At 47.5% G+C, this 27,891-nt stretch overlaps 14 protein-coding genes across 14 annotated transcripts; 6 read left to right on the forward strand and 8 right to left on the reverse strand.

The window, feature by feature from the left end:
* Positions 1–614: 614 nt before the first annotated feature.
* CNBA6630 (60S ribosomal protein L31) lies at positions 615–1,547 on the reverse strand (the record flags this gene model as incomplete). Its single annotated transcript, XM_772448.1, has 5 exons — positions 615–650; positions 706–932; positions 980–1,073; positions 1,306–1,326; positions 1,545–1,547. 5 exons carry the CDS (start codon positions 1,545–1,547, stop codon positions 615–617), a joined length of 381 nt encoding a protein of 126 aa, XP_777541.1.
* Positions 1,548–2,275: 728 nt separating this feature from the next.
* Positions 2,276–5,796, reverse strand: CNBA6640 (hypothetical protein; the record flags this gene model as incomplete). The annotated part of the gene is made up of 3 exons (XM_772449.1): positions 2,276–2,877; positions 2,954–3,104; positions 3,151–5,796. 3 exons carry the CDS (start codon positions 5,794–5,796, stop codon positions 2,276–2,278), a joined length of 3,399 nt encoding a protein of 1,132 aa, XP_777542.1.
* Positions 5,797–7,096: 1,300 nt separating this feature from the next.
* CNBA6650 (hypothetical protein) lies at positions 7,097–8,838 on the reverse strand (the record flags this gene model as incomplete). The annotated part of the gene is made up of 8 exons (XM_772450.1): positions 7,097–7,373; positions 7,422–7,879; positions 7,926–8,126; positions 8,186–8,308; positions 8,354–8,424; positions 8,472–8,669; positions 8,727–8,787; positions 8,836–8,838. 8 exons carry the CDS (start codon positions 8,836–8,838, stop codon positions 7,097–7,099), a joined length of 1,392 nt encoding a protein of 463 aa, XP_777543.1.
* A 267-nt stretch (positions 8,839–9,105) lies between these two features.
* Positions 9,106–10,606, forward strand: CNBA6660 (hypothetical protein; the record flags this gene model as incomplete). Its single annotated transcript, XM_772451.1, has 4 exons — positions 9,106–9,713; positions 9,766–10,152; positions 10,200–10,296; positions 10,349–10,606. 4 exons carry the CDS (start codon positions 9,106–9,108, stop codon positions 10,604–10,606), a joined length of 1,350 nt encoding a protein of 449 aa, XP_777544.1.
* Positions 10,607–10,804: 198 nt separating this feature from the next.
* CNBA6670 (hypothetical protein) lies at positions 10,805–11,860 on the reverse strand (the record flags this gene model as incomplete). The annotated part of the gene is made up of 8 exons (XM_772452.1): positions 10,805–10,936; positions 10,997–10,999; positions 11,085–11,112; positions 11,163–11,197; positions 11,258–11,325; positions 11,383–11,534; positions 11,603–11,682; positions 11,786–11,860. 8 exons carry the CDS (start codon positions 11,858–11,860, stop codon positions 10,805–10,807), a joined length of 573 nt encoding a protein of 190 aa, XP_777545.1.
* A 731-nt stretch (positions 11,861–12,591) lies between these two features.
* Positions 12,592–14,637, reverse strand: CNBA6680 (hypothetical protein; the record flags this gene model as incomplete). The annotated part of the gene is made up of 12 exons (XM_772453.1): positions 12,592–12,617; positions 12,683–12,956; positions 13,018–13,143; positions 13,190–13,245; positions 13,300–13,466; positions 13,518–13,534; positions 13,593–13,747; positions 13,803–13,901; positions 13,953–14,028; positions 14,080–14,333; positions 14,381–14,491; positions 14,550–14,637. The coding sequence occupies 12 exons, from the start codon at positions 14,635–14,637 to the stop codon at positions 12,592–12,594; spliced, it is 1,449 nt and encodes a 482-aa protein (XP_777546.1).
* A 329-nt stretch (positions 14,638–14,966) lies between these two features.
* Positions 14,967–16,504, forward strand: CNBA6690 (hypothetical protein; the record flags this gene model as incomplete). Its single annotated transcript, XM_772454.1, has 9 exons — positions 14,967–15,195; positions 15,253–15,467; positions 15,517–15,568; positions 15,628–15,690; positions 15,748–15,764; positions 15,819–15,943; positions 15,995–16,064; positions 16,129–16,293; positions 16,352–16,504. 9 exons carry the CDS (start codon positions 14,967–14,969, stop codon positions 16,502–16,504), a joined length of 1,089 nt encoding a protein of 362 aa, XP_777547.1.
* A 161-nt stretch (positions 16,505–16,665) lies between these two features.
* CNBA6700 (hypothetical protein) lies at positions 16,666–18,160 on the reverse strand (the record flags this gene model as incomplete). The annotated part of the gene is made up of 10 exons (XM_772455.1): positions 16,666–16,838; positions 16,891–17,014; positions 17,070–17,220; positions 17,282–17,483; positions 17,542–17,621; positions 17,689–17,840; positions 17,897–17,925; positions 17,980–17,990; positions 18,045–18,079; positions 18,137–18,160. The coding sequence occupies 10 exons, from the start codon at positions 18,158–18,160 to the stop codon at positions 16,666–16,668; spliced, it is 981 nt and encodes a 326-aa protein (XP_777548.1).
* Positions 18,161–18,609: 449 nt separating this feature from the next.
* Positions 18,610–19,097, forward strand: CNBA6710 (hypothetical protein; the record flags this gene model as incomplete). The annotated part of the gene is made up of 3 exons (XM_772456.1): positions 18,610–18,698; positions 18,804–18,941; positions 18,995–19,097. The coding sequence occupies 3 exons, from the start codon at positions 18,610–18,612 to the stop codon at positions 19,095–19,097; spliced, it is 330 nt and encodes a 109-aa protein (XP_777549.1).
* Positions 19,098–20,610: 1,513 nt separating this feature from the next.
* CNBA6720 (hypothetical protein) lies at positions 20,611–21,968 on the reverse strand (the record flags this gene model as incomplete). Its single annotated transcript, XM_772457.1, has 3 exons — positions 20,611–21,174; positions 21,229–21,697; positions 21,751–21,968. 3 exons carry the CDS (start codon positions 21,966–21,968, stop codon positions 20,611–20,613), a joined length of 1,251 nt encoding a protein of 416 aa, XP_777550.1.
* A 224-nt stretch (positions 21,969–22,192) lies between these two features.
* Positions 22,193–23,878, forward strand: CNBA6730 (hypothetical protein; the record flags this gene model as incomplete). The annotated part of the gene is made up of 8 exons (XM_772458.1): positions 22,193–22,288; positions 22,343–22,408; positions 22,460–22,737; positions 22,786–22,962; positions 23,014–23,209; positions 23,260–23,552; positions 23,603–23,707; positions 23,755–23,878. 8 exons carry the CDS (start codon positions 22,193–22,195, stop codon positions 23,876–23,878), a joined length of 1,335 nt encoding a protein of 444 aa, XP_777551.1.
* Positions 23,879–24,133: 255 nt separating this feature from the next.
* Positions 24,134–25,333, forward strand: CNBA6740 (hypothetical protein; the record flags this gene model as incomplete). The annotated part of the gene is made up of 3 exons (XM_772459.1): positions 24,134–24,817; positions 24,872–25,194; positions 25,255–25,333. The coding sequence occupies 3 exons, from the start codon at positions 24,134–24,136 to the stop codon at positions 25,331–25,333; spliced, it is 1,086 nt and encodes a 361-aa protein (XP_777552.1).
* A 436-nt stretch (positions 25,334–25,769) lies between these two features.
* On the reverse strand, positions 25,770–26,357 carry CNBA6750 (hypothetical protein; the record flags this gene model as incomplete). The annotated part of the gene is made up of 2 exons (XM_772460.1): positions 25,770–25,962; positions 26,050–26,357. 2 exons carry the CDS (start codon positions 26,355–26,357, stop codon positions 25,770–25,772), a joined length of 501 nt encoding a protein of 166 aa, XP_777553.1.
* A 349-nt stretch (positions 26,358–26,706) lies between these two features.
* On the forward strand, positions 26,707–27,550 carry CNBA6760 (hypothetical protein; the record flags this gene model as incomplete). Its single annotated transcript, XM_772461.1, has 7 exons — positions 26,707–26,731; positions 26,868–26,899; positions 26,977–27,120; positions 27,232–27,252; positions 27,319–27,349; positions 27,414–27,487; positions 27,542–27,550. The coding sequence occupies 7 exons, from the start codon at positions 26,707–26,709 to the stop codon at positions 27,548–27,550; spliced, it is 336 nt and encodes a 111-aa protein (XP_777554.1).
* Between the last annotated feature and the right edge of the window lie 341 nt (positions 27,551–27,891).

Raw genomic sequence — 27,891 nt, forward strand, 5'->3', positions numbered from 1 at the left:
GTCTGAACATGCTCGTGCAAGTCATGTAGAGGTGAATAGACCAAATAAGTGTATACGAGACGTAGGCTATGGCGAGTTATTCTCGTATTCTGGATTTTGGAATGGCTCCATAGAACAATTTCCATTCGCGTATTACACCATGCATTGTCTTAGATATCTTGCGCTACTGCGTTCCTGTCATGTCATTGGTTTGCGCGTAATATCTGGAATCTCCATAAAGCTCGCCGAAATATTCAGAAACTTAAGGTTTTCGCTTGGCATTGAAAATTCGAATCGAGGACGTCGCTTGAATACCCTTCTGAATGTATGAATGAATTGGCCATGGTAACCTTTGGACAAGCCGCAGTCAGGAGTTCTTGGAAGTGTCGCTCACTAACTGAATGATAGCATCAGAAAGTCTAAGCGTCTAAGCCGTCAAATTAATTGTCCCGGTCAAGCTTCTTCTCAACTTGTATCAATATCTCCTGCAAGTTAAGACAAGTGCCGAAATCAAAGGGTTAGCTGATGACAGTCAATGCACGATTCTATGACCATTGAGAATGAGATCGATGTCATGACGCCTCCATCACTACAAAGGTAACTGCCCCTCCATCCCTAATGTAAAAACGATAGGTTTACTCATCGTTCTCAACAACAACGGTTTGAAGACCCTATAATGCTTCGTCAGTACCCACCCGCGAACCTTGTTGTAGCCATACAACTTACCTTGAAGCTGGTGACACCCTCAACAACGCTAGCGACAACGTACAACTTCTCCTTGGCACCCTCGTCGTCGTTCCTCTTCCTCTCGAGCCTGACCCTGATCCTACGGGGAGGAGATCGGACACCTCGGGCCCAAACGGCCTGGTTAAGACCGGGGGAGACACGGACATCGTTAACGCCCATAGACTTTTGGGCGAACTTGACGATCTCCTTAATGGCCTTGGGGGCCTCTGCATAGGGTGTCAGTGGTGGTTTGTCAAAACGATATGTGACGCACTCTTCTTGAAGGAGAGGTCGTGCACTCGCTTGTGGAGATGGATGGTGTACTCCCTGGTGACGACGTCGTGAAGGGCGGATCGGGGAGTTCGGGTCTGAATATAACGGTCAGTAAAGCTCGCGCGCTAATTCTTGAGACGGCAACAGGCAGAAGAGCAAGTGGCGTGATGTCGGTGCGTCGCCAAATCGGTCGAAGATATCCTGTCCTGACTTCTGACACTCCCTCGACCACCGCTCGTCTTTCTCTTCGTTGCACCCCTCTATACCAGTATGCCAGTGCTCTCCTGCCTGCGTTTTGTCATGTCGAACTTTGGATACAGTGCTGACCTTTCGTTCCTTGGTAGCAACCTAATAAATCCAATCAGCCATAATCCCTTCATTATCCCCAGACAGCAGCAGAACGGCATCCAGCCTCCTCAAGGGTACACCACCACCACGGCAAATCTGTGCCCTTTACACAGCCCGCCCTCCTTCATTTACCGGCTCTATTACATGCTCCCTATCACCCTCGAAGTCCGTATTGCCTGCTGTATGCCATTCTGAGCTGTTGCTGTAAGTTCACTCACCATCTTGACCTCTATTTTCAGATTTTGACGGATGAAGGAGATTCTATCCAAGCACTTGAAAGAAACCTCAAACTGGCAGCAGGCGCCGCGGAGAGAGGTGACGAGGATTGGCGGCGATTTGCGAGTGTGGCATAAATTAGCCCTTCGGCGATAACTATTACCCAGAAAATATTAACGCCGATGAAGGCGCACAAGGGTGAGTTCTCTCCAGAGGTTTCAGGAACGACACACCAAAACCGACCATGCAAACCAATGTCTGTCTGAAAGCTTCAATGCCTCTGTCGCTACTTGATTCTATACTAAAGACAAGTAGTCAATCCACAAGCTCACAAGATATAGGAAAGTGAGCCAGAGGCAAGCAGACTGATTGAATGCAATGGATTGTTTAAACGTTACATTATTTAACTGAGTGATTAAAAACGACTGAGTCTGTATATATACAACAACGGACTACCAAAAATGATGTCCTTCGCCATTTCAGATGCTAAAACGTGTCTAATCAGTCATTACCTCTTCTCTTCTCTTCTCCAGTATATCACCTAAGTCTAGATAAATAATTAGGTTTGGCTCCTCTAGATCCACTTCCCTTGTCATGATTGTGCAATCAACTCCATGCAGACTCCGTACCAAATTGTCCTGACTCGCCGTCAATGGCATTAATGGCATTACGCGTCATGAATCCGCCATTTTTGCTGCTGATTCTATGAATCCACCAGTTCGGGCTCCCAGCTCTATTGCAGATTGCGAGGTGAAACTTGAGACTGAGCGGGTGGAACCTGTCCGCTGCTGGTTCTCGCTGGACTTTCATGGTGTAGCAGTTGACTTGTACGATCAGCTGCTTTCGTGTACTGGACAACGGTCGCCGATGGTAGTTCTGCTGGCGGGGAAACAGAAGGCGTACGGGGACGTGAAAGCGCGATAGCAGTGACATTGTCAATTTGAGGGGATTGCGGCCCATGTTCTTGCATAGACGCAGCTTGATCTTGGAGTGCACCAATTTCGTCTACTTGAGTGTCAGGAGGATATTGGGGCGTTGGCGGCCTCGATTCTGTTCGCAACATCGGGATCGACCTTTGCTGGGAAGAGGGATCAACTGATTGCATGTTGAGGTCGGAAGCAGGCAGAGGAGGGGTAGTGGGCTTCGGTGAATTGTGGGTCGCGCCGCTATTCAGCTCAGCAAGAACTATTTCAACGGACGAATCGTCGCCAACAGTGAATTGACCCCGCGTCGGACTTCCCTCAGGGGTATATTGATCGTCATACTGCTCCGCTTGCAACTTCGATCCAGTGGCCATCATCAAGTATGACGCTTTTTTCTTGCCCTCTTTTCTGACTTCCTTAAGAAGGCTAATCTCCTGCAAATGGCCAGTGTCATTTGTCTTTTTCTGTTCTGAATAGCATGAAAGGACTAACCCTCGACACAATCTTCGGTACTTCCTGTCGCATCTCCTGCTTAGCCAGCTGGATGCTCATAATTAATTTATCATCCCATGAAGCACTGTCATTCGTAAGTTCCTTGACCCTGCTATCATAGTTCTCAATAGCGATATCGACAACTTGCTACGGAAGAATCAGCGTCTGGTTTTCGAAGCTAAAACTCATATACCTTTATGTCTTCCTTCGTCTTATCCGCCAACTCCTCCTTTGCAGCTCCAACGTAGGCCATCACCATCTCCCTATTTACCTTTTCACCAACCTCTCGATTCTCTTCCATCTTCAACTTCATTTCCATCAGCTCCTGCTGTAAAATGGTCAATTTGGCATCTCGTGCAGATAGCTCAGTTATGAGCTGGTCCCGTTCTTCGTCCCTCCTTTTCATATTTTCTTGAAGACGACTGACAAGGTTTTCAAGTCTATTGAAACGGTCCTCGTTAACAAACCTTCTTGAAACAGACTTGCCGCTTTCGGGAGAGAGGTGAACATTGACCAGAGGCTCGTCCGCCTTGGCCCTTATCTCCTCCACCGAATTCCTAAGCCCGTTCAACTCCACCTCCTGCAAATTGGCACGCCTTTCCCATTGCTGTTTTGCTCGCTCGACCACGTCCCACAAATCATCCATTTTCCTGGTCGTTTCCTCATGCGAGGTTAACTGCCTGTGAAGTGCTCCACAGGATGCACTCACAGAAGCCAAATCGTGTACAATTCTCGTGAGAGTGACAGATATCTCGGGAGGCAACTCCTGGATTTTTTTTGTCCGATCTACGACAGCTGCATTCAGCTGGAATGCATAATTCGTCACGCCGAGAATCAGTTGCTGGGAGTTTTGATATTCCTTCTGGAGCTCGGCAATTTGTGGCGCATGGCGATCTCTGCAGAGAGTAGAGACTTGATGCATAGCATCCTTGAGCTCAGCTATCTCAGCATTGTAACTTCCAATGCTAGTACTGAACGAGGAACTGAATGACTCGGCAAGTGAGAAATTGTTGTTGAAGCGCAGTCGAAAATCTTCAAAAATCCCAGTCAGTTCGTGTAATTCATGGCCAAATTTTGAATGCAGGTTTTGTAGATCTTCAATTTTGGTGCCATGCTCTCTGATCTTTGTAGCGAGAGCCTCCACAGCATCATGATGAGGTGACGTTTTGTTATGAAGTGATTGTACCTCCTGCGTAATTCGGACAAACCCTTGCACGAGCTCGGCAATCGACATTTGGGTTGCAGTGAGATTGAAGCGCAATGATGTGTAAAATCTAATTAAGTCATTGAACATGGGAACAACTCGTTCTGCCGATGGATAACGGGTAGGGCTTGCTGTAGGGGTAGAAGGTGAGACCGATGGCATATTTGATTCAGCATTGTGAGTCTTTGCTACCAACTGAGGCGGTTGTGGTATTGCTGGTGGAGGTGGATAAGGCGAAAACGCAGAAAGCACAGTAGGTGATCCTTGCACCAAGGCACGTGTTGAGGTGGTTGTTAAGACATTGGCAGAAGCAGTGGTCGGCGATGCGATGAATGAAGTAAGTGGGACAGAGGAAGGACGTCGAGGAGTGGCTGTAGATCTGGAAATGGATTCTGTGAGTGCTGGTTGAACAGAAATCGAAGGTTGACTAGGCGCGGCGAGAGTAGGGAGCTGGGTCATGGGTACAGTCTGTACGTGAGACATTGAAACCTTCTGAGGTTGGTTTGGATTGTGAGAAACAGGTTGAGAATGAGGAAGGGTTTGAGATTGGGATTGGACCGGAGCAGAAGAAGCAGGCTGGGAAGATGTAGACGACACAGGCGCTTGGCTGGGGTTAATGGCCATTACCGATTTTGCAGACGCCATGCCAGCCGGTAACGTCGAAAAATCTTCATTACTCTGTCCAGACACGCCTTGGGAAACTGCGTTGGATCCTTCCTTCACCTTCAATCGAGACTTATCCTGATCGCCATCGACATAGCTCTCTTCTGCTCGCTCTGCATCTCTTTTTCTCTTTTCTCTCAACCCTTGCCTTATCAATCTGTCTTCTCTTTCCATAGCCAGAGTATTGGTGATGTCATCAAAACACTCACTAATCTCCGCCTGAGTAACTTCCACAGCTGCTATGCGACGTTGGATTTCGCTTATGAAGGCGTTCAATTTAGCCTTCCTAGAGAATTCCACTGATGCTTCGGCGGGGGGACGAGATGACGAGGGAACAGGCGCGGTGCTTGGCTCTACAGCGTCAGACAGCTGAGGACCGGAAGCCGATTGAACATCCGTTACTGCAGTCGCCGGGGGCTTATTGACGGGAATGGGGGCATGGGCGTCGCTCACGGCATTCAGGCCTGGCTTTTCCGATGATATCGCTGAATTGCCACGGCCTGGGGGAGTTGCTGAAGCAGCAACAGCCTTTCGGTCCTCTTCTTGCCCTCTCCAAGATTCCAACATTTTCAACCTCTCTACCAAGTCTTGCAACGCGTTCTTATTCCCTTCAAGGCCAGAAATTTTGACCTTCAATTGCTCTAGCTCTCCTTCTCGCCGCTCCTCCTTTTCTTTTTCTGCTGCCACCTTGGCTGCATCCACAGACGGCCCCGAAGATACCTCAACAGGTACCTCTTGTATCTCCCGTATTCGCTGCACTTCAACAATTGGCTTAACGGCAAGTTTCTTGAAGGTCAATCTTGCTATCTCTTCGCCCGCTTCAAGTGCCGCCGCTTGCGCCTTTTCTACCTTTAAGTTTGCTTCCTTGAAGGCTTCGACGATTGCGATGAACTTGGGGTGAGTGGGAACAGCCTGTTCAAACTTTGAATGAAAATCGAATTGTTGGCGAGCTTGCTTCTGCTTGAGTATCATTTCCAGCCAGTTATCTAGTGCCCTGTTTCAAATTAGCCGTGACAGGTTGCAATAAGAAACTACACGAACTGAAAGAAACTACAGTACGCCGCAGCGATATTGATGTCTTGATCCACTTCCCCTTTCTCCACCGCCATCTCAGAGATTCTTTGGCGCTTGCGGGCAGGTAGGTCGACGGCGCTTGCGAATGTGGTTTCAAGTGCCTTGGTGGCCTCCTGAGCCTGTGAAGGCAGGGAAGACCGTACAGAAGAAGACGCATTTGCTTGGTTTGACGTCCAAGGTCGAGATTTGGATACTTCAGCTAACGGCTGAGGGTTCGTGGGCGTAACAGACCTGTTGGACGGGATACTTCGCTGATGCTGTGAAGCAGCCCTTGCCATAGAACTGTTACTCGTGCTTTCGTCGGGTCGTTGAGGAATTGAAGAAGGTCTGGGAGGTAGCGTCGCTGTTGGTGGAGGAGCACCGTAGTTCGGACCACGTCTTCTTCGGCCATTGTAGAATGAGGAAGCTGATTCTTCGCGCCTTCTACCTACTGGTGGCCTTGACATTGATTCCGGTCTACAATGCAATTTGATCAGTAAGCAGAAGAGTATATGGCTGCCGTCAACTCACCTGCTTCTGTCAAATGGAAGGTTGGACTTGCCTTTGTAGTCTTTTCTCCAAGTTGTGACTAGATCGGTCCCCTTCTTTCTTATGTTTCGCCCTCTAACTCCTTCCTTCAAATCACTCTATAATTCCGTGGAAGTAAGTGCCTAATACTTTCAACTGTCGAGTTACTTAGTTTGGATTCCTCCGTGATAATGTATAACAACAGAGTACAAAGACCTCCCTACAGTACCGGGCGGAAAGTGGACAACGGAAGATCGAAAATACTTTAAATCAGATACTGGCGTTCTGCAGAATTCGAATGAAGTTGATCCTTCTCGGTTATCTTTCGTCCGACCTGAAGGTTGTTGTATCTAAAGAAATAAGTAGCAGCCGTTCTTTATTCTTTCCTCGGCGGGAGAAGTACAGGATATGGCGGACTGTAGTCTGCGATGTGTCACTGTTCTGAGACGAAGGAATGCTCGTGTTTGGTGGTTTTGTGGTGCGATGGGCATAGGCCGGACGAAGTGGCAGACAACTTGAATAATGAGACACCAGAAGCAAACAAGAACTATTAATTATTTATTTTATTAGTTATTTAATTTATTACGCCACCAGCAACGAACATCCGCCGATACGTATATACTACTATCAATTCAAGAAGTAACGAGCTGAAGAGTGATGTATATGTATACATTGACTTCTTATAACATGATCAAGCATCAACCTCCATCCCTCCATTAATCTCTTCAGTTTCTCCAAACATCATACCGCTTGTTTCCTTCGCATATTGCGCACTCCTCTCGACATCACAGAAATATTTATAAGCCATTCTGACATCTTCCACGTCTGTTTGTGGTGACTTTCTCCTCTGTGCAAGAAGAGAAGAAGGCGCGATAAGATTGAGCGAATAACGGAGGGAAGTTTGGATACCCATGGTGGCGAGAAGGTCAAGAGCAGCGGGTGAGAGTCGGACGTCTTCTTCCTCAGCTCTGCTCATCGTCAGATACTGATTGTCCACGGAAGAGAGAATAGCTCACCTGATCTTGACAATTTCACGCATCTCATCTTCTTCATATCTGTTTGTGGAGATGATCAACATCCTGTCCAACAAGTCTGCTGGAATACCATGTGGGCTCTTATACTTGGTTCCTCTTATCCTCGTGATGCCTCGGTTGGAAGCCATCACTACCAACGGCGCCAACTCGTTCTCCATAGCCCGGTTGAGGAATGAGAAGCACTCGATATCGAGCATATGCACTTCATCAATGAATAAAACGCCAGGGACAATCTCGGCCTTGCCTTCCTCCCTCCACTCGGCAACTTTGCCGTTAATTTGAGCCCGAAGCTCGGGCTTAATCTCGCCAGTATCGCCGGCAAAGAGAGCAAGGAAGCCTTGCGTTCGAGAATTGATTACATCGATTTCGTGGAGAGAAACTGTGTGGACGACCTCCTTGCGCGTTTGGAGCTCGCCGTCAGGGCAAGCAACAAATCGAGTCTGCCCATTGTTAGTTTACAGGCAAATTATCTCATCGTTGACTTACATCCGCTCCCATGGCATCGTAGTCCTTTGCTCTCCCGAAACTCCTTCCTAGCTTGGAAATTCTTCCGCTGGCTTTGTCAATGCTAACAACATCGCCGGCTAAGACCTTTTCCTTTTGCAGCTGATCGATCATTTTAGAACCAAGGTCGTACACAGTTTCCATGTCGGTTGTCTTCAGAGTCAATCGACCGGTTTTTGTAGCCTACATAAATGGCGATAAAGAGATCAGACGTGCCATACCCATATGAGTAGCCCACTTACACCAGTGACGCTCCTATCCACCTGAATCTCCACCACTTCACCCTCAATCAACTCTGTCTCTTCCTTTATCCTCACACCAATAGCCCTTCGGAACGCTTGAGTCAAAGACTCCGTTTTCGAGATCTACGAATATTTTAGCTATCTTCTCTCCCACAATGGTTAACCCACCTCGAGAGAAAACACCTCAGAAGCCGTGAGCATCACAAATGGGACATCGCTCCCCAATGTCTGTGTCATTGCTAGACACCCTTTAGCGTCTGTCTTTCCAACATTATCTAATACGCACCCATAGCCAGAGCTGTTTTGCCTGTACTAGGAGGACCAGCCATCAAGATCGCCCTGCCCGCTATTCTTCCTTCTTGAACCATCTTCAAAATCACACCTGCAGCTTTTCGCGCCTTTCCTTGACCGATCATGCCTTGTGATGACGCCCGAGGTTCAAGGTTAGAGTCAAGACCGAGACCGTGAATGTGGGAATGAACACCTGCACAGGGTCTGTCAGCCATATGTAGGGTATAAGCAGAGCAGAGACGAGACATACCGATACGTTCCATCTTTGTGACATCGCGCATAGATGTTGGCTGAAGTGAGATGTTGGCCGCCTAGAAAGAGTAAGCGCACATGACTCCGCGACAGCATATGTTGCGTACCATTGTGTTCTGTCGCTCTCCTGTTATCCTTATTCAGCTGCTGAACAGGTATGTAGATGGAACTGTATTATGAATTTCGTTGCTCGAATTCACGCAGCGAAGGAACGAGCAACCACTTGCCGCTTCCAGGAATATTCCACGTCCCGATTTGTCATTTTTTTGTCCCAGAATTTCTGATGAACATTCATGAATGGATGGTGATAGAGGAATTGAGTCCATTACAGAGCTTTGTTTACAAATTTGTAGGGAAGTATACGCCAGACCACAAGCATGTCCAAAGACTCCAAATCAAGTACCAAGATGCGTACGCCCAAGTCTGAGAGAACTCCCGAAGAACAGGCAAGGAGGGACGCGAAAAAAGCTGCAAAGAAGGCCGCTAAACTTGCCGAAGTTGTTCCAGAGCCCAGACCTGAAGGAAGCCAAGCGGAAGAAGCAGAGATGGCTCCTACTGCGGAAGGGGTACCTACTTCTCCCGAGACAAAGAAGCGAAAGCGAGAGGTTGTTGTGGAAGGTGAAGAGCTCGAAATCGATGTCTCAGCGCCTGCACCTCTTTCCAAAGCTGAACTTCGTGCGGCACGAAAAAAGGCCAAGCGTGGGGACGCTGTCCCCTACGCTCCCAAGGTTAGAGATTACGAAAAGGTTCCCAAATCAAAAGTACAATCAGAAGAAGGTAACGAGGGGGAAAAGGACGTCTCTGGTTCAGGCAAAAGACAAAACTCGGTGTGGATTGGAAATTTGGCCTTCAAGACTACACCTGAAGGACTAAAGGAATTCTTGGAAAAGGGTGTAACGGAGCTCGGAGGCAAGGGAGAGGGGAGCGTCACAAGAGTCAATTTGCCGAAGAAAAGCAATAAAGCTGGGTTCTCCGAGAACAAGGGGTGAGGCCTTTCACCTTTTCTCTCTTCCCAGATCGGGACTAATATTTTGCAGCTTCGCCTATGTTGACTTTGCTACCCCTGAGCTTCAGGAGCTTGGTGTTCAACTGAGCGAACACAATTTCGAAGGCCGCCGCCTTCTCATCAAAAAAGGTGATGACCATAACCCGACTGCCAACGCTCGTACACCCAAACCCCTCTCTACCAAGGCTCAAGACATTGGCTCTTCTTCAAAGCGACCAGAAACTTCCACTTTATACATGGGTAACCTCCCCTTCGATGCCACGGAGGAAGCTTTACGTGATCTCATCGAGAGCAACGCTCCCGATAGGGAAATTGTAGACGAGGAAGGTGCGGAGGAGATTGGTGCCAGGGGTGGCAAGAAGAGCGGTTTGAAGAAAGTTAGACTAGCTGCTTTCGAGGATACTGGAAGGTGTAAAGGGTAGGTATAATACTTTTGGCCGGGACAATGCTAATACGCACTTATAGATTTGCGTTCCTTGACTTTATTTCTGCTAGACACGCCAAGTTCTCTCTCGGCAACAGGAAGAACCACTTTTTCAATGGGCGCAGACTAAATCTTGAAGTGAGCTATTCCTCTAACTTACTGTAGTCAGCGGTACTAATACGCATTGCAGTTTGCTTCTGAAGAAGCAGCTAAGCGCAGTGGTGTTGCTCGACCCAAGGAGAAGACTAAGGAAAAGTACAATAAACACCGAGCAGGGCCTGGTGTGGATGACGAATCGACCGAAAACGCTACTGAAAATTCAGGCGACAAGCGTGGTAAGAAATGGGAGAGCAGCGGAAGACCTCGACCTGGTGCAGCTTTGGCCATGGCCAAGAGAGAGAACGTTGCGATTGTGGAAGGTGCAGGACAGAAAATCACTTTCGATTAGACTTTATCTTGTTGTGCCATATGTATGTGTTTCTATCATTAGCTGATAGCTTTCCTAAAGACATTTTAATCACGCGCTTGATCCTCTTGACTTTTAATAATGTCCAATAGTGGTTTACAATGCACATATCCATTTCGCCATTATGTACAAAGCACTTCGTTCTTTAAGGTGCATTCTAACATCTATGATTCACTACCCTTACTCCTTCTTGGAGATAGCAACAGGGTCTTCCTCGGCCTTCCTTCCCTTGGCATTTTGGAGAGAGAGGAAAGCATTCCAGGGGATATTGACAGCGTTGACCGCAAGAAGTCGGTATTGAAGAGGAACAAGCTACAAAAAACAAGGGACGATCAGCAATAGCGCCGGAAACCTTTCTGAAGTTATACTTACGCCCTGTTGGACGAGTTGAATGAGTTCAAGAAAGCGGGGGGGATTGATGTCAGCAAAGAAATAGGTTAGGTACAACTTAACTCCTTACCATGTTGAGTATCTGGAAGGGGATGAAACTGAAGTTTTGTCAGTCGCTGTTTTTTTTGATCTGAAAAGAGATACATACAGCATCCAGTTCGCCTGCAAAGTGGGGAAGAAGGACTAAATAACGGTCAGTCATTTCGTTAGCCTGTTTGCAACGGATGTTAGTTAGGAGCTTACCTCGTGCCACTTGACCTTGGCGGCGTTAAAGTCCTTGCCCTCCATGAAGGTCATTGCGGTAAAGAATCCTATAACATTGGTCAATTATTTCCTACAGTAAGTATAAGCCAAAAAAGGAAGCGTACCAGACAGAATGACAGGCGCGAAACCAAACTGGTCCAGGCCGACTCGTGCGAAGGTGGCTGGCCATCGAGATCTGATGGGAATCCGCTCGAGGGTCCTGAACCACAAATTCACGGTTGGAGCAAAGAGAATACCACCCCAGGTAACGATACGACTGAATGCACGATGAGACGAGTGTCAAGGTCCTTCAACGGCTGAACTGTTGATATGTATGGTACTTACGCTGTACGGGGCAAATCATGGTCGGCTCCTTTCTTCTCAATGAGCTGCTGGGCGATAACGTCCCCAGTCCCGAAAAGAACCTGAATGATAGTATTGATGAGCGTGATGCTATCTATATTTGATGCATCCCTCTGCGACTTTTTTTCTTCGCCTGGCACTATCCATCGTGCGAATTCCACTTACAGCTGAAGAGATCATGTTTCCCAACACAGGTCTCCTCGTCAAAAACGCAGCGTATTTTCCCATAAGACCGGCCATCTTGTCTATCTTCTATGTATGTCTGCGAGAAACTTCTAAAAGTGTATAAAGTAATGTATAAATGTAGAAACAAGCTGTTGGTGAAAGAATTTTTTTGATGAATTGCGAGTGACGACAAGAGTTTGTTGTTGCTCCTGAATGAACCGTCACCGAGCGGACTGGGGTCCCGCAAGGGCGGACCAACAACGTCGACGGTCCGATTCGGAGCGGCACTTATGAGTGGTTGTGTGGAAGGAGAGACATATGTCCACTGGAATATACAGCAGTTAGTGGCATTCATTATGCATGGACTGTCAGTATGGCGAAGGGTCAGAAGGAGAAATATCGGTGTTTTACATCATGCATCAACCTCCGTCCGCGCTTCGTCTCTTTTCTGGCTTGTAGTGAATGCAAGGCAGGAAGTTCGGGACCTAACTAGCCTAATATCGGCACTGCCCGAGAACTTCTCCTGACCTTTTTTTCTTCTGCTTCCTTCGATATCAGAAAGGGTCTGCTTCTACTAAGATTGTGACTGAATAGTCTTCGACAGCATGGTCAGAGTTGAGAACCAAGAAAAAAGGGGAATTTTTGCAAAGTAGGACAACAGCATCAGTATCGTGCTGATGAAGGTTAGAAGTGGCAAGAGAGGGGCATTTTAAATGTACGTAATAAAGACCAGTTCATCCGGCTCGTCCACAACCGCCGGAAACACGAGCCATTTACCCTTAATTTAACCCTACAGCAACCCATTCTTACACCAACTCAAAGTAACGAGCAACTGAAGAGAAAAAAAAGGCCCAAGTCAGCTCTGTATTTATGCTCTCTTAAACAACATTCACTTACCCTCCCAATCAGTAACAGCCTTTCTATGCAGCTCAACCTCGTGCTCCCTGGTCCCTCCGTAATGGTCCACAAAAAAGTTACCAAAAACCTCTCTCGCTAAACTATCCTTTTTCATAAATGCCTCCGTTGCACTGTCCAACGATGTAGGAAGGTGCTTCACAGTATCGCGAGAGACGCCGGAAGAGCCGATGGGGCCGTAAGGCAAAACTCGTTTTTGCTCAATACCACGAAGACCGAGAGCGAAGATGGCTGACATGGCAAAGTAAGGGTTCATCTGTAGTGTTTCATCGAGATGTGAGAAAGTCTTGTTTTTTTTCTGTTACAGAGGTACTTACGTCGGCACCGGGTACTCGAACTTCAAATCGGGTAGCATAACCCGGCACGCCTGGGGCCGTGAGTAATCGTACAGAGGCTGCTCGAGAGTCATAGCCGTATGTCGCTGTGTCAGGAGCCCACATAGCCTATGTAACGTTAGTTTTATCCACTTTTTACAATCAAATTGCTGACCTGTCCCCCTTGTAACCGTTTGTAGGAGTTGATGGTAGGGCAGAACATCGGCACCACTAACGACGCCATCAGCTAACAATATGATACTTGACAATACAAAAATCACCCACCGTCAGGCATGCCTTCAAGCAAGCCGGCCAGGAACCACTCTCCTTCTTGTGATAGATACTTGAGGTCCTCGAAAGCAGCGTCCTTTCTGCCACCATTGGCCGCCTCCTCATCAGAGACTGCAAAGATGTTTTTGCCGTTCTTGTCTTGCAGTGAAACGTGAATGTGGCTAAGGAATGTCAGATAAATCCAGTATGTAATTTTAGGCAGTATAGCTCACCCAGAGCATCCAGGAAGCTACAAAGAGTCGTCAGCGTTGCTTTTTGGCAGGTCGCACATAAAAGGCTTTACTCACATCTCCCCAAGGTTTAGCCATGAAAGTAGGAGAGATACCGTATTTCATACCGATGCTCTTGGCGACAAGCTTGAATAAGCAGGCATTATCGGCCATTCTGGAAGCATCAGTGTATCCGAGTGCGGTTTCAAACACTCCGGGGCCGGTTTCCGTGTCTGCAAATAGTGGCTAGTCAGCTAAAGTTCTTCCCATGTTATCATATAGCCTTACGATGTCCTTCGACCTCGATTCCAAAGTTAACGGCCATGTCATACAGATCGTGGAAATAGTCCATATTAAGTGTAGGCCGTAAGATAGAATAACCGTGCACTGCAAACAATTAGCTTTCAACCTTTGTATCGGTGAGACGCTGTCACTCACTGCCAGGGGTAAGAGGGTTTAGATTCCTGAAATTCTTGTCTGCCAATGATTTGGTAGTTTCGGCGAACTGAAAGTACTGAGATCCCGACAAATCAGATATCACTCTCCATACCGGATTCCAACTCACTTCGAATTCGGCACCACTCATGCACTTGTACCCCATAGCTTCCCCCTTGTCCGTGACCTTTGCAATCAGGCTTCTGGGGTCAACAGGGAGGACTTCTCCCGTTTCCGGAATGACAAATCGGCACAAGAAAAAAGGAATATCCTTTTCCCATTTCAATCGGCGAAAGGTAGAAAGGTCGATAACAGCGAACAAATCACGATATCCATTATCCCAGTTGGCGACAAGGAGTTCCTTGTTGTAAGCCTGGTCATGGACTAAACTGGTATCAGTAAGTGTTTATATGACAAACCTGTGGACTCACTATCCCATCCAAAGATAACGCTACAAAAGTTGAAGCCTTCAGACTTGACCGATGAAAGCAGCTTTGCCTTGCTCATGATCTTGCCTCTGAGCACACCTTCAACATCCACGCCTGTACATTATAAATGAGTATAAGAATTGTCAGTGATGGCATAAATAGAGATACGTGCCTGCTACTTTGACCTTGTTGTCGTTCTTCAACAGCTCCTCGAGTTCTTCGAGGTTGGTTGGGGCGTTCTCTGTTGGTGACGGGGACATTGTGTAGAGTGTTTGTGGGCGGGGATCTGAGATGGAGATGAGGGGAAGAGTACATATAGGGAAGCGATATGAAAAGACGATCCGGGGACAATTGATCAAGCGATGACGACGGGAGAAGCCCACAGATAGCCGACAGAGTTTAGCCAGAACGTGCCTGCGGCCTCCCCCCTTTCCCATGTCCGCAGCGGATCTCATATAAATAATATTCCAAACGCGTCGCGTTCGCTACTTTGCTTCCGCGACCCTCTCCGTGTCGAAGAGCAGTAGTCCATACGAAGTAGTATAGCAGTACATTCTCAGCTCGTACAGTGAAGAACACTATACCTGCAATGTCCCCAAAAGCGCGCTCAATCTCTTCCTACTTCATCAAGCCAACTGCAGCAACCGCGTCAGCCGCGTCCCAGAAACCTGTCAGCACTGCAGCTAGAGACCTTGCGGCAAGCCCATCGAATCAGTCTAAAGAGAACATTGAGAACGTGTCACCAAATGCTGATAAGGGCAGCGCTACGCCCGCCTCTGGGCTAGCCAAAAAAAGAAAACTTGACGAGGCCTCTACGAGTGGGTGTATTGCACATGTAACCCAGCCAAAAACAGATCATTGAGCAACAAGTGTAGACGCGACACCAACGGGCAAGATGGCCAAAGTGACAGAGTCTGCTAGCAACACTCTCTCCTTTAAACCTCTACGCGCGACTTCTATCGCCCAGTTTCGTGAACGAATCGCCGGACGCCCATCGCTTCTCTCCTTGCTGGAACTTGAAATGTCATCCATGGGAGAAGACTGGTTCTTGGCGCTTCAAGAGGAGTTCACAAAGCCTTACTTTGTCAAGGTAGGTTATCTGGTTACCTGAATTCCAGCTTATCAACTACTCGATATAGCTGAAGGAATTTATCACTGCTGAACAACAAAACAAAAAAGTTTTCCCTCCTGGTAGGTAGCGTTGATTGATTTTGCGTTTAGGCGTCTGAACATTCTAACATTAACCTTAGCTGGGGACATTTACTCCTGGTCTAGGTTTTGTCCATTGAAGGACGTTCGCGTAGTCATCATTGGTATGTTTGATCCACCAAGGTTACCCAGAAAGCTGATTTGATCTGTCTCGCCTGTAGGCCAAGACCCTTATCACGTGAGCAGCCAACGTTTGATAACCCAGCCATTTACTGAACCTTGCCCATTACAGGATGATGGACAAGCCCATGGTCTCGCCTTTTCAGTTCGAAAAGGCGTAAGGATCCCTCCTTCTTTAAGAAATATGTACCAAGAGATGGCCCAAGAGGTCCCTGGATTTGTTCAGCCGAAACATGGGTGTGTCTGAAAGCTCGTAATGCTTTTGAAGCTGACTGTCTCACAATGTAGCGATCTGACTGAATGGGCGAAACATGGCGTATTACTGCTCAACACTTCCCTTACTGTTCGTGCACACGAGGTGAATGATATATGATTATGTACTCTTCTTAAACGCGTCTGACTGTGGTTGTTATATATCACAGGCTGGCTCTCACGCAAAAGCAGGATGGGATCAGTTTACAGCAGCTGTACTCAAGGTCGTCACAAACCGCTTGGCACCTGCTTCTGAATCAAATGTCGGTGGAAATGGAGTCGTCTTCATGGCATGGGGAGCCCATGCAGCAAAGATGTGTGCTGGCATCGATACGGTAAGTGATCGCGTTTAATGCTTGCAAACTGTTTTGCTGAATTGATGGATCCATTCAGAACAAGCACTTGTTGCTTAAATCCGCACATCCAAGCCCTCTTTCTGCCAGTCGAGGATTTTTCGGAAATGGTCATTTTAAGAAAGCTAACGGGTGGCTTGAAGAGAGGTATGGGGCCGGTGGAGGTATTGACTGGAAGAGTTTGGGCGCTTAAGACGGCGAATGAGTCTACTCGAAATGTTCCTTCAATTGTTACCTCAAATTTTGATCACATGTTTTTCCTTTTGATTACATATTTCTACATAATAAATAAACTGTATGTGTATGCACCTGACAACCCTCTCCCCCTAACGGCTGTAACAGCTGAAATCATGCTCAAGCGGGAGCTGCTGATCCTTCCACGGCAGCAGCTGCCTTCTTCTGCGGTCGTGCCCTTCCCCAAACAATTTTCGCCTTCTTTCCCTCCACTTCAATGCCTCCTTGGGCCGCAAGCGCATCTGCCGCTCGTTCCGCCATAGAACGTTGGTTAAAGTTGACAAATGCACAATCTAGGTAAACCGGTCAGCAAGACAGATAAGACGTCAGATAGGCAAGACATACGACTAGCTTCAACGATGGAGATGGATTTCACGTCCGATGGCTTGACGAAAGGACAAGCACCAACCAGAGACGCCCTAACGTGAGAGTCGTTGCATTGAGGTAATCCTAAAAACAGCAGGGTCGTCTGAACCGGTATCAGCAATTGAGAGGCCATTATAACCGCAGCAAGACATGCGTACAATTGACTTGTCCTCTGGCGCTTTTAAGCCCTTACTCTCCGCATTCTGACTCAAAATCTTTTTGGCCACAGGATCGTTCCTGCCGTAATATCTATCCACAAGGCTCTGCTGGCTAGGTTTCTGGGTCTCGTTTTCCTTTGGCATTTCGTGTCTGCAAATAACCGTTAGCCTAAAAGAATCCGGTGATGTACAGTACTCTGGGGTCGACTGACCGGAATGGGCACTCGGCTCCTCGTTTACATTCTCCTTTGACAAAGAAACTACAAATGTGGGGCCTATTCCGCTTGTAGTAAGGATCTGTTCGAGCGAGATTCTTGAGCATTTCTCGGCCTGCGCGATTTGCCACCTCAGAATCATAAGCAAGGCCATCTGGGGACTCGGCCATTTGAGCTTCAAGATTTTGGATATAATATTCTAAATAGTTATGCGGCGAATCAGCTGGGGATTGCTGGTGTAATGCGAATATACGCACGCTTGTTGATATCTGACGAAGGAGCTTGAGCCTTTCTTGCCAAAGCAGCATCTCGAACCTGAGTCGGTAATCCGAACTCTCTACGCGATGACAAATTCAGCAATATGTCTACTATAATTGAATCGTAAATCTTAGGACAATACTCACAAGTCCAAAAGACATGTCTGACATACACCCTTTATCTTGGCACAGGTCGTACAAATTTCCGTCTTCTTCATTCGACCTTCTCCAGGATTCCATCGGAATACAGTAAAGGGACGGTTGCAGACTTTACATTCGTGTCCAAATTCTTGTTTGTTCTAAATGAGGATGTAAGCTTTTGCGCTATAGGTACATACAGATAAGACGAGCTAACCATTCGAACATAAGGGTTGGGACCAAGACCTGTTACCTGTCAGCCAATATTCTCCCGGCAAGCAACACAAATCAACAACTTACAGGTTTCGCATCTGAGGAATTAGTGTTAATACATTGATAAGCACGTCATAGAGTAGGAGACTCACAATATAGGGAAGTCTGAACTCTCCACCCCTACTTTCTACAAATTAAACAGTCAGCATTAGTTCCGTCCACCAATGCTTGTATGGTTGCGTACGTTGATATCGTGTTTTGCAGGCATCTCGCACAATGAATCAGTTTTTTAGAGATCGTGCTGGATACAAATTGTATGCTCGTGACTTGATAATGACAAAGCCAATAATATGAACTGCCGGAAAGAGATGATGATCACTACTGCATGTCATTTAACAACAGATCATGAATCAAAACGGAGTGTGCCAGATAATCCTGACGTGGCATTTCCGCAAATCTGTGGTGATATTATTTATGATGGTGGTGGTGGTGGCACGGCGGCGGCGGCCGGCTGGCGGTGGTGGAGGCCCGAAGGTTAGTCACCACTGGCTGTTCTTCTGTGAGTGGTGCCGCATATGTAATAAGAACAGTGACGAAACTCGGTCATGACTTCCCCTTTCTTTTCTAAACTCTGACAGCCCCAACTGCCAACAGTATCTTTTCAACAATTTTCGTACTTCTACGTAACTCCTTATTGAGACATAAAGCAGCTTCGCCATGTCCGCCGATCAGCAAATCGCCGTCTATCTGCGAGGCAAGGTCCTCGCTCAAGCTATGACATCGGATTGCGAACATGTCGAAGGAAAGTATGTCACTCTGTGTTCATTGCCGTAGAAAATCTCGTATGGCCTGAGGCCGCTATTTCATCATAACTCCCATTGAGCTGATATTGACCCTTTATCTTGACGTAGCTGGTACTTCCCTGACCATGCGCTTGTTGGGCGGGAACGTTTTTCGCAGAGCGACACTCACACTCACTGCCCGTGGAAAGGTGAAGCAAGCTATTACAACTACCAAGGGGACGAGGGCCTCATCAAAGACATAGCCTGGTGAGATTTTAACACGTTATTGTTACTAAGTAATTTATTGACAGTATGTACAGGTACTATCCGCAGCCGAAAAAAGGTGCTGAGAAAGTTGAAGGCCGTGTGGCCTTCCACGTAGGGAAAGTAGACGGACTCAAGCTCGGGGAGCCTTCCATCTGAAAGATATGTATGGAAGTTGATGTGTACATCGGTGAGTACTTGTCATTGTAGTGCAGACAGTTACTAATGTGACTCGTATGTCAAGTGTTGTGAGCATGCTGAAATGACGAAGTTGTGTATAATATAATAAAGGGCTGCATCACTATGAAGAATCACGATGTCAAGTTGGAACCCGTATGATATATCTTATGGCTCATTGTCACCCTAAGATTCACCATTTGGGAAAATGCAAGAATCTTGCCATGTGGCTGATTGGACCTCCCTTTCCCTCAACAGCTTCTCTAGCCATGCGCACCTCGACCGAGCTTCATCCCTTTCAAAACAGGCTTTATCTCGTTGTGAGACCAACGAGCTAATAACGGTCTGTTGTCCTTGTAATTGGGCTTTCAGTGTCTCTCTCTGGGACAGGAGAGAGTTCCATTCAGCCAATCGACGATTTCTGCACTTTTGCTGGGCGGCGCGATCTTGGTGTCTTTGGTGTCAGTATTCGCGAGCCGATCTAGAGATTAATGAAGCATAAGAGGACAAGACTGACTTTGGGCTCTTCTTCGACTAACTCGTTCTGTTTTATCCACATCGTACTCGGGTGGACGTTTTCCCTTCCTCAGTTAAATAGCGCTAATCAATATCACGAGTACCACCAATTATTTCTAATTGGAAAAAACTTACAGAAGACTCCTCAGTGGGCGTAATTCCAAGTTGTTCTGCAACTGAAAGATCCGGCCCATACATGGGCTCTGTTGGGGAATATAAATCATCGATTTGTGAACCAGTCGGGCTTGTTAAAAAGAAGCTCTCGGGTTGACCAGGTGCGGTCAGATATGGAGAAGATAGATCAGCTGACAGTGATTGGACAGAACGTAGCGTGAAATGGGACATATCTCTGGCCACAAGGGTGGAAGGGGTATTGATTGGATATGTTGGGATGAAAGATAACTGAGATACCTCCGACAATAGGTTGTTTGCTGACGTCGTAGAGGCTGTAATGCTTTGCTCTTGTGATGGGACGCAATCCTGAAATTCTTCTCGGTTTGTGCTACTCATCTTCTAGACCTCTCGTTGTTCTATTCGTTGGAGCAGATGTGAAAGAAGGGGAATTGTCAGAATACACGAAAAGGTTTACCGACAAATGTATGTATAGCATTTCTTAAACAGCTAATTATTATCGTCCCAACCCATCACACATGGCCTGGTGGCTTACTGGGGAGCGGACTTTCTCGAAGACACATGCGCTTCTGATAAAGGATCAGTAAGTGAAACCATTTAGTAACAAAGGATGCCCAGAAGGAACTGCCGATGAAGGCTTTTTATCGTTATTGAGAGGCCATGTCGTTGGTAGTCCACAATGGAAGACTCGATCAACAGATGAGACAGAGCAGATCCTTCCTTCCCAACAGCACATTATTCTCATCGAAGCCCGGACACGTTCGTACATAAGGCAAAATTCAATCAAGAATACATGTACAGCTGCTATCTTGAAATAGTGCTACAGTGGTACATTTTAACGAGTGCTCTACCGATCCCGTCTCCTTTCTCTGTCTCCTTCCCTATCCCTCTTATCTCTATCGTCTCCTCTATCCCTATAGGACCGCCTTTCACGCTCATCCCGTCTACCTCTCTCCCTGTCCCTATCCCTCTCCCTGTCCCTATCCCTCTCCCTGTCCCTATCCCTCTCCCTGTCCCTATCTCTATAACCATCACCACGTCTCTTGCTCTCTCTTCCACCATCATCATCTCTTCTTCTTTTGCCGTCACTCTCGGCACTATGTCTGCTTGACCTCTCGCTGCCAGGCGTCGCGGAACCACCGTCTTCTCCTCTCCGCACCAACGCTCCAGACAAATTATACTTCATGCTATCCCTCTTGCTTGGTTTCGCTGGCCTTTTACCGGAGCCAGAACCAGGTCGACTGGGAGGGACAGGCGTTTCAAGCGCAGTTGCACCGAGACCGAGGAGTGCTGGTCGAAGTTTAGGTTCATGGATTTTAGTACCTTGGGCAGAAGGATTCCACCCCATACCTCGGGCCATGGCTTCACCGAATGCAGACACAGGGATCGCTGCGTAGTCATCCAAAGTCGACTGTGGTCGTATCGTTAGCGTTCGGGCTCGGTAGCCGCAGGGTAGATTACCTACTTCTTCAGGCAATGCCTCGATATCCCGCTTCAAGGCATCCTCCTCTGATAAAGGCTTATCTTTCCCCATATCAATAATTAGCTCTCGACGAAGACGCTCTTCTTCCGTTTCCGCGGGCACATCGCCGTGAAGGATTGCTTGAAGGGCTTGTTCTTCCAGAGTGAGCGGCTCCTTCTTGACCTCTATTCCTGGTCCAGAAGTACCATTTAATGAGGAAGGTGTCTCATATTCATCCCTGCGCTCAACTTTAACAGCAACTTCCCCATCGTCCGCTTGCACCTCCGTCTTGACAACCGTTCTCAGTCCCGAGCGCTGGGGTTCATCACCAACCCTCTCATGAGTTTCCACAGGCTCAGTGGTTGCACGGGAGTCGGGTCGGTAAGATGGTGCACGGCGATTATTGGAGGACGCTCGCCAGTCTCTGTTAGGTAAAGCGGGGATGATTAGCGGCCCTTCAGGCCTGTCGCCACTATGTATAATATTAGCTCATGTTTGTGATCATTGTGACTACTGGAGACATACCCGATGATGCGCCCATTGCCAAAACCTTCTATCCGTTCGTCCTTGGGCTTCTGACTCCTTCGCACATTGTAGTGGCCCTCGTCCTCATCATCGTCTTCGTCCCTATGGTCTTCGAATAACCTTCGAGAAGGAGGGCCTCTAGCTCCGCTGCCGAGGGGTGAAGGTCGGTACGGGGCTGATCCTGGAGGCCTGACCGTAAACGACACGGGTGCAGGCATTTTGTAGTTAATTTGTGGATTAACAGTAAAAGAAAAAAGATGAACTGTCGCAATGGGTATTTTTATGTGCCGAGTGGTGCAAGAGAAGATGAGCATGTTACGTAACTGACTTATGAGGCACTCCTTTGAGCCGAGACGTCAGTTCGTCGTCCCGGTGCATCAAGTATCGATCCAGTTGGGAGTATGGCTATAACCATTCGAGCAGTAGTAAAGTACGAGACAACATGGCCACGACTGTACACCCTATTCCACCTCCCTTCTTCTCCCCTTACCTAGATGACCAGTGCAACAAGATCAACGCTAAACCTGTTCCGTGGGAGGTAAGCTTGCTCGTACGTGGGTTCGGTATAGGCTGACATCGGTTCGCTGTGCAGGGTTACCAGAGGGCAAAGCTTCTTTCAGCAGATGAACTTTCACTTTTGAAGTCTCTCAGCAAGCTTGTACGTCGCCCGACATTATTGTTAATTTACTGCCATTAACAGATAACATAGCCCTCCGCTCAACGACCTACGGTACTGGCTACTCAAGGGCCTCAGTATGCTAAGCTTTACATCGACTTACTTCGAAAGCTTCAAAGAGTAGATACCGTTCAGGCGGTGCTTGTATCTATCAGCGACATGCTCGCTGACAACTCGACCATCCCATACTTTCACAATCTTGCATCGCCGGAGCACCCTGACGATCCTTACGGGCCTATCGTCAAGTGTTTGAGTATGGATGAAGAATTTCCTGTCTTGGGAAGCCTGAGGATATTGTCACTTTTGATTGCGTGAGATTGTCCTGGGAAAGCATGGCAAAAAGCTAATGTAGATTCCAGCACCGATCCCAAGCCCTTCCCCAACGACCTCGTTCCCACTTTACTCTCATCCCTCCAAAAGCTCTTAAACGGCAGTCGATTGCCTCTATGGGAAGTTGCAGCCCAGGTCCTCGGTGCTGTTCTCGGGACTAAACAGTTCAGGAAGTTCGTATGGAATGAAGAAAATTGCCTCTCAGGGTGTGTCTAGGAGTTCAGCCATCTTTGTGTCAAGCTAATCGGCGGGGGTAGGCTTATCAAATCTTTGAAGACGAACCCCAACCCCCAAGCGCAATATTGGGCTATCACTTGTCTTTGGCAATTGTCGTTCGAGAAAGAAGTGGCGGAGAACTTGGACAAGAAGTATGATGTCGTGGCGATCCTGACCGATATAGCTAAGGCTGCGGTGAAAGAAAAAGTCACTCGGGTTGTAGTGGCTACTTTCAGGGTAAAACCAAATCGTTCAATATATGTCCATAGCTGACAAGGACAACTTAGAACCTACTCGCCATCGCGCCTTCCCAGAACCTTCCTTCCATGTTTGTTACAAAACTGCTACCCTTCATTGTTTCTCTTCAGTCGCGTAAATGGTCCGATGAGGAGATTGTTGAAGACCTTGACTACCTCAAGGATGAGCTCAAGTCTCGCTTGGATGGGCTTAGCACCTATGACGAGTACGTCAAGGAGCTTGAGAGTGGTCATTTAGTCTGGTCACCTGCACATGAGACGGATGACTTTTGGAAGGAGAATGGAATTAGGATTGGGCAGGAAGAGGGCGGGAAGGCGGTCAAGTCAGTAACAGAGTTCATCTTGATTTGAGCCTTTGCTGACATGACAGCAGGCGCTTAGTCGAGCTTATCACGACAAGTAAAGATCCTCTTGTTCTTGCTGTTGCCACGCATGATATCGGTCAGTTTGTCAAGTACGGTGGTGACCGATCTAAACAGTATGTATATCACTTTGTTGTTCAGTGCCTATCTAACATATACATAGAATCATCGACAACCTGCACGGCAAGACGCGTGTGATGGAACTGATGAGCCACGAGAATGCGGACGTAAGGTATCAGGCGTTGATGACGGTGCAGAGATTGATGAGCCAACACTGGTCAAAGTAATTTGGAAATGAAATCATCAAACTAGTTTGATCACACCAGAGTTGTAAAGCATGTATGGAAACATTTAGACGCCGTCACTGTCCCTATTAATTATGTATGTTGCCGGAGGCCGCAACTATAAAGACGATAAGAGACGTGCCTGAAACGCACTAGGTCGTTTTCAATTAACAGTTCCGTCTTTGCCGCACCGACCGGCAACAACACCTTGTTACAATTCAATTTCAAATCCTCTCTGTGCATCCATCTTATTGTACAATGGTCTCTCTGGAAAGAGCTGTCCTCGATGGCTCCCTATTTGCTGGCCCAAACCCTCCTTCACCGACCCGCTCGGCCTCTACGGCTTCGCCCCTCAACACAGACGACGAGCTCGGGTCTGACTTCGAGGACTCGCCAGATCAATTTACCTTTGAAGATGACCAGCAGGAAGGTTCTGGAAAGCATTCAAGCTCCTGGTTGGGAAAGTCACGTCGCACAAACGAGGGGAAAGCGCAGGAGCATGTAAGGCAGCCTATAGAGCATGATGGCCACCAAACGGGTGTGAAAGGTGTCATTGATGATCGCAAAGTGCACAACTCCAATGCTGCCGCGCAAAAACAAGCAGAAGCAACAGCTAGAGCCATAGAGCTCCAACGGAAGGCTTTGGTGGGCTTGACGGTACATGAGGAGGCTGAGCTGGTAGCGAAGGATAAGGAGGAGAAGGAGGAAGATTCTGAACTGGAAGAATGGCGGAAGAAGAGGAGAGATCAACTACAAAGAGAAAAGACAATGCAGCAGGAAGATGATTCGCAATGGGAAAGACAGCGACAGGGTGATTTTGCGTATGGAGGAGGGGATGTGGGGAAGGGTATCCGACGAGGTGCTTTAAGAGAGATCTCTGAGCACAACTTTATTGAATCTGTCGAGAGAGAAGGCTGGGCAATCGTTCTGATTTATGAACCGGTAAGCTATACTACAAGTGTCCCCGTAGGAAAAGCCACTCAAACTTTATGACAGGGGATACCACGGTGTAATGCTCTATCAGCCTCACTTCTCCATCTTTCACTCAACCTCCCAGCGTCCCTATCAGTCGCTCTTTATCGTGCACGTGCTTCTGCCATTGCGTTCTCTCTGCTACCTGCTTCATCCTCAACTACGACCAGCCTCGTCATTGACGATGAATTCCAGGTGAAAGAAGTTGAGGACAAAGAACCGAAGAGACTTCCTGATCCCGATGTCTTACCTAGCCTTTTGGCGTACAAGGATGGTGAGCTAGAGAAAACATGGATCAGAGTAGATTGGGACGTTAGTGAAGATGGTATTGAAGGCTTGTTGCGAAGGTTCGTGATGTCTAGAGACCGCACCCTGGGCTTCTATGACGCTGACACGATTGAATGTAGGGAAGGCGTCTTGCCAACTATCTCCAAAATGGGCGCCAATAGACAGCCATACTTTGAAGATCCAGATGAGGATGATTGATATTACGTTCTGTATAGATACATACACAAATGTGGTCGGCGAGCACGATGGCAAAATAAGGCATTAGACAAACTGGCAAATCAATGATCACCCTCAAAATGGTCATTCAAATTATGTATTATATCAGTTCTGCATTGCAGTGGCCCATAGCAGACTAGACTTGCAGCAAGATACAGTATTCCACATCCGGTAATTTGTTTGCAGATGCCGAGATGAGAAAGAATGTTTCTTGTAAGATATGCGAGACATTCTGTTACGACGCATGTTGACGCTGAACCTCCTTCCAAGAGGGCAACGGAAAATTTCAGCAGCAACTATTTTTTCTCTCACATAGGTGGACATGACAGGAAATGATGTTTTCGCTCTATGGTGGGCTTTTTAGTTTTGACACTTGGTGACACTGCCTCCATAGATATATTGTTCTCTTTTTGAGCTTTCAATGTCCATCACAGATGCACCTAATCGTCAGTCTCGGCCGAAGCATCCTTTCAAAGATTCCCAAATCTTTGGGCACAGAAAGGCAAAAACTTGAGAGATTATCCGTTTGTGTCCAGCTAGACGTTTTATATCCTGATGCATCCCATCCTCTATTCCTGCTTAACACCAATTTCTCGTGCTTGCCGAGACCACTACGTTCAAAATGTCAGTATCCACTGTATTCTGGCCCATAAGACGCCGGCTTCGACGCAACGGTCCATCAAGCGCACCGTACTCACCATTTGTGAAGGGATAGGTCTAGTGGGAGCGGTGTGCCTCTCCTCCCTGTTCGCTGAGAGTCTCCAGACACCAAAAGTAGCGATGGTGATACCAACAATGCAGATGGCTGTGTTGCCCTTCCAGTTGCTGGGTCGGCTCCACCAGCCACCAGAGGGAGTCCAGACTTCTTTAGGGTAAGGATATTGCGCCTATAGATTGGATCGATCAGTATAACTCGAGAGACGTGTTTGGCCAATGAACCAAACTTACGCCGCCGCCCTATCAAAATGGTTAGCTCTGCATCCATAATTCCTGGACGATAGAACATACCATTGTGAATGATTGAGATGAACGTATGGGTAGGTGTGATACAGTTGCGTCGCTTTTGCATCCAGTTGAGTGGTCGAATAGTCTCGCGTGCCTGACAAGTTTACTGGCAATGAAACTAGGCTTGCGAAAAAAGAAAGTAAATGTTGCCCAAGGCGCGCTGTGAAATTAGTAGTACTCTGATTGGCCGTCGGAAGCTTTCGGAAAAGAGGAAACTCCGTGTCTGAGGCTGCCATTTCCTCTTTCCCCTCTTATTTATTCTCTCTCTCACTTTCGATTTTTTTTTACCTCACGCATATTCTCTAATTCCACTCTCACAACGCAGCTTGTATCCACTCATCTAATTCAAAATGGCCGGTGACACTTACACTCCTGGTACGTAGTTTTTCTGTCCGTTCCAGCCGAACCACGGGAGCTCGATGGCTCGTTGGGATTGGGAAGGTGGCCATTGAGCAAGCAAAGATAGCGTAGACGGTAAAAAGGAATAGCTGTTGACGTGATGGTGCAATAGGTGACGCTTCTAAGGGTGCTGGTATCTTCAAGGTATGTCTGGATCTGGTTCTTAGCCATCCAATCAGAGCTCCACTGACATACTCTCCCTTTTTTTTTATGTACCACAGACCCGATGCGCCCAATGTCACACCCTTGGTGCTGGTGAACCTCACAAGGTTGGCCCTAACCTCCACGGTCTCATTGGCCGAAAGTCCGGTCAAGCCGAGGGTTTCTCTTACACTGCCGCCAACGTCAACAAGGGCGTTACTTGGGTGAGTTGATTTCTGGCCTTGGCTCAGAGAAATGCTAGCTAGCATTTCTTTCTCGCAAGCTCGAGCCCCTGTTGATATAAGAATCTCGTACTGACAATTATTGCCTTATAGGAAGGACAAACCCTCTTCGAGGTACGTTGCCTCTTGGTCACCGGTGTCATGGGCAAAAGCGCAATACTGATCATTTCCTCTTTGTAGTACCTTGAAAACCCCAAGAAGTACATTCCTGGTAAGTCAAAAAAGTCCCGTCCGTTACGAAAGTTACTATCCCTCTGACTTGATCATTTGCACAGGTACCAAGATGGCCTTTGCTGGTCTCAAGAAGGCCAAGGACAGGAACGACCTCGTCGCCCACCTTGAGGAGGCTGTGAGTCATTAGAATCTTCCAATAAATGCGTCTTGCTAACCAGTCATTCTGCAGACCAAGTAATATAGCATCTTTTTATGGGACTCGCGGTTTGGATGATGCTCTGTTATATGACACTATTTGGTTGATAGCATATGCACTCATCCATGTAATAATACAGCAGCTATCCTTTATTCATTCACGCCACCGACTCATTTTAAACTTTCAAGGATGCTCCTTCCTTCCCGCCGTTTATGCGTCATTGCGCCGTCACTTGCGCGACTGGTATTGATGCGGACCAACCTTGTCGAGGCGATTGTTGGCGAGGAAAATGGACGCTTCTTGATTGGTGACGGCCGTCCATTTGAAATTTCCCATTGTGGCGGAATTATTTCCGTTGGCATCTTTTGGGTTCTTAATTACGT

Source organism: Cryptococcus neoformans, chromosome 1, assembly GCF_000149385.1.
Source record: "Cryptococcus neoformans var. neoformans B-3501A chromosome 1, whole genome shotgun sequence".
NCBI lineage: Eukaryota > Fungi > Basidiomycota > Tremellomycetes > Tremellales > Cryptococcaceae > Cryptococcus > Cryptococcus deneoformans.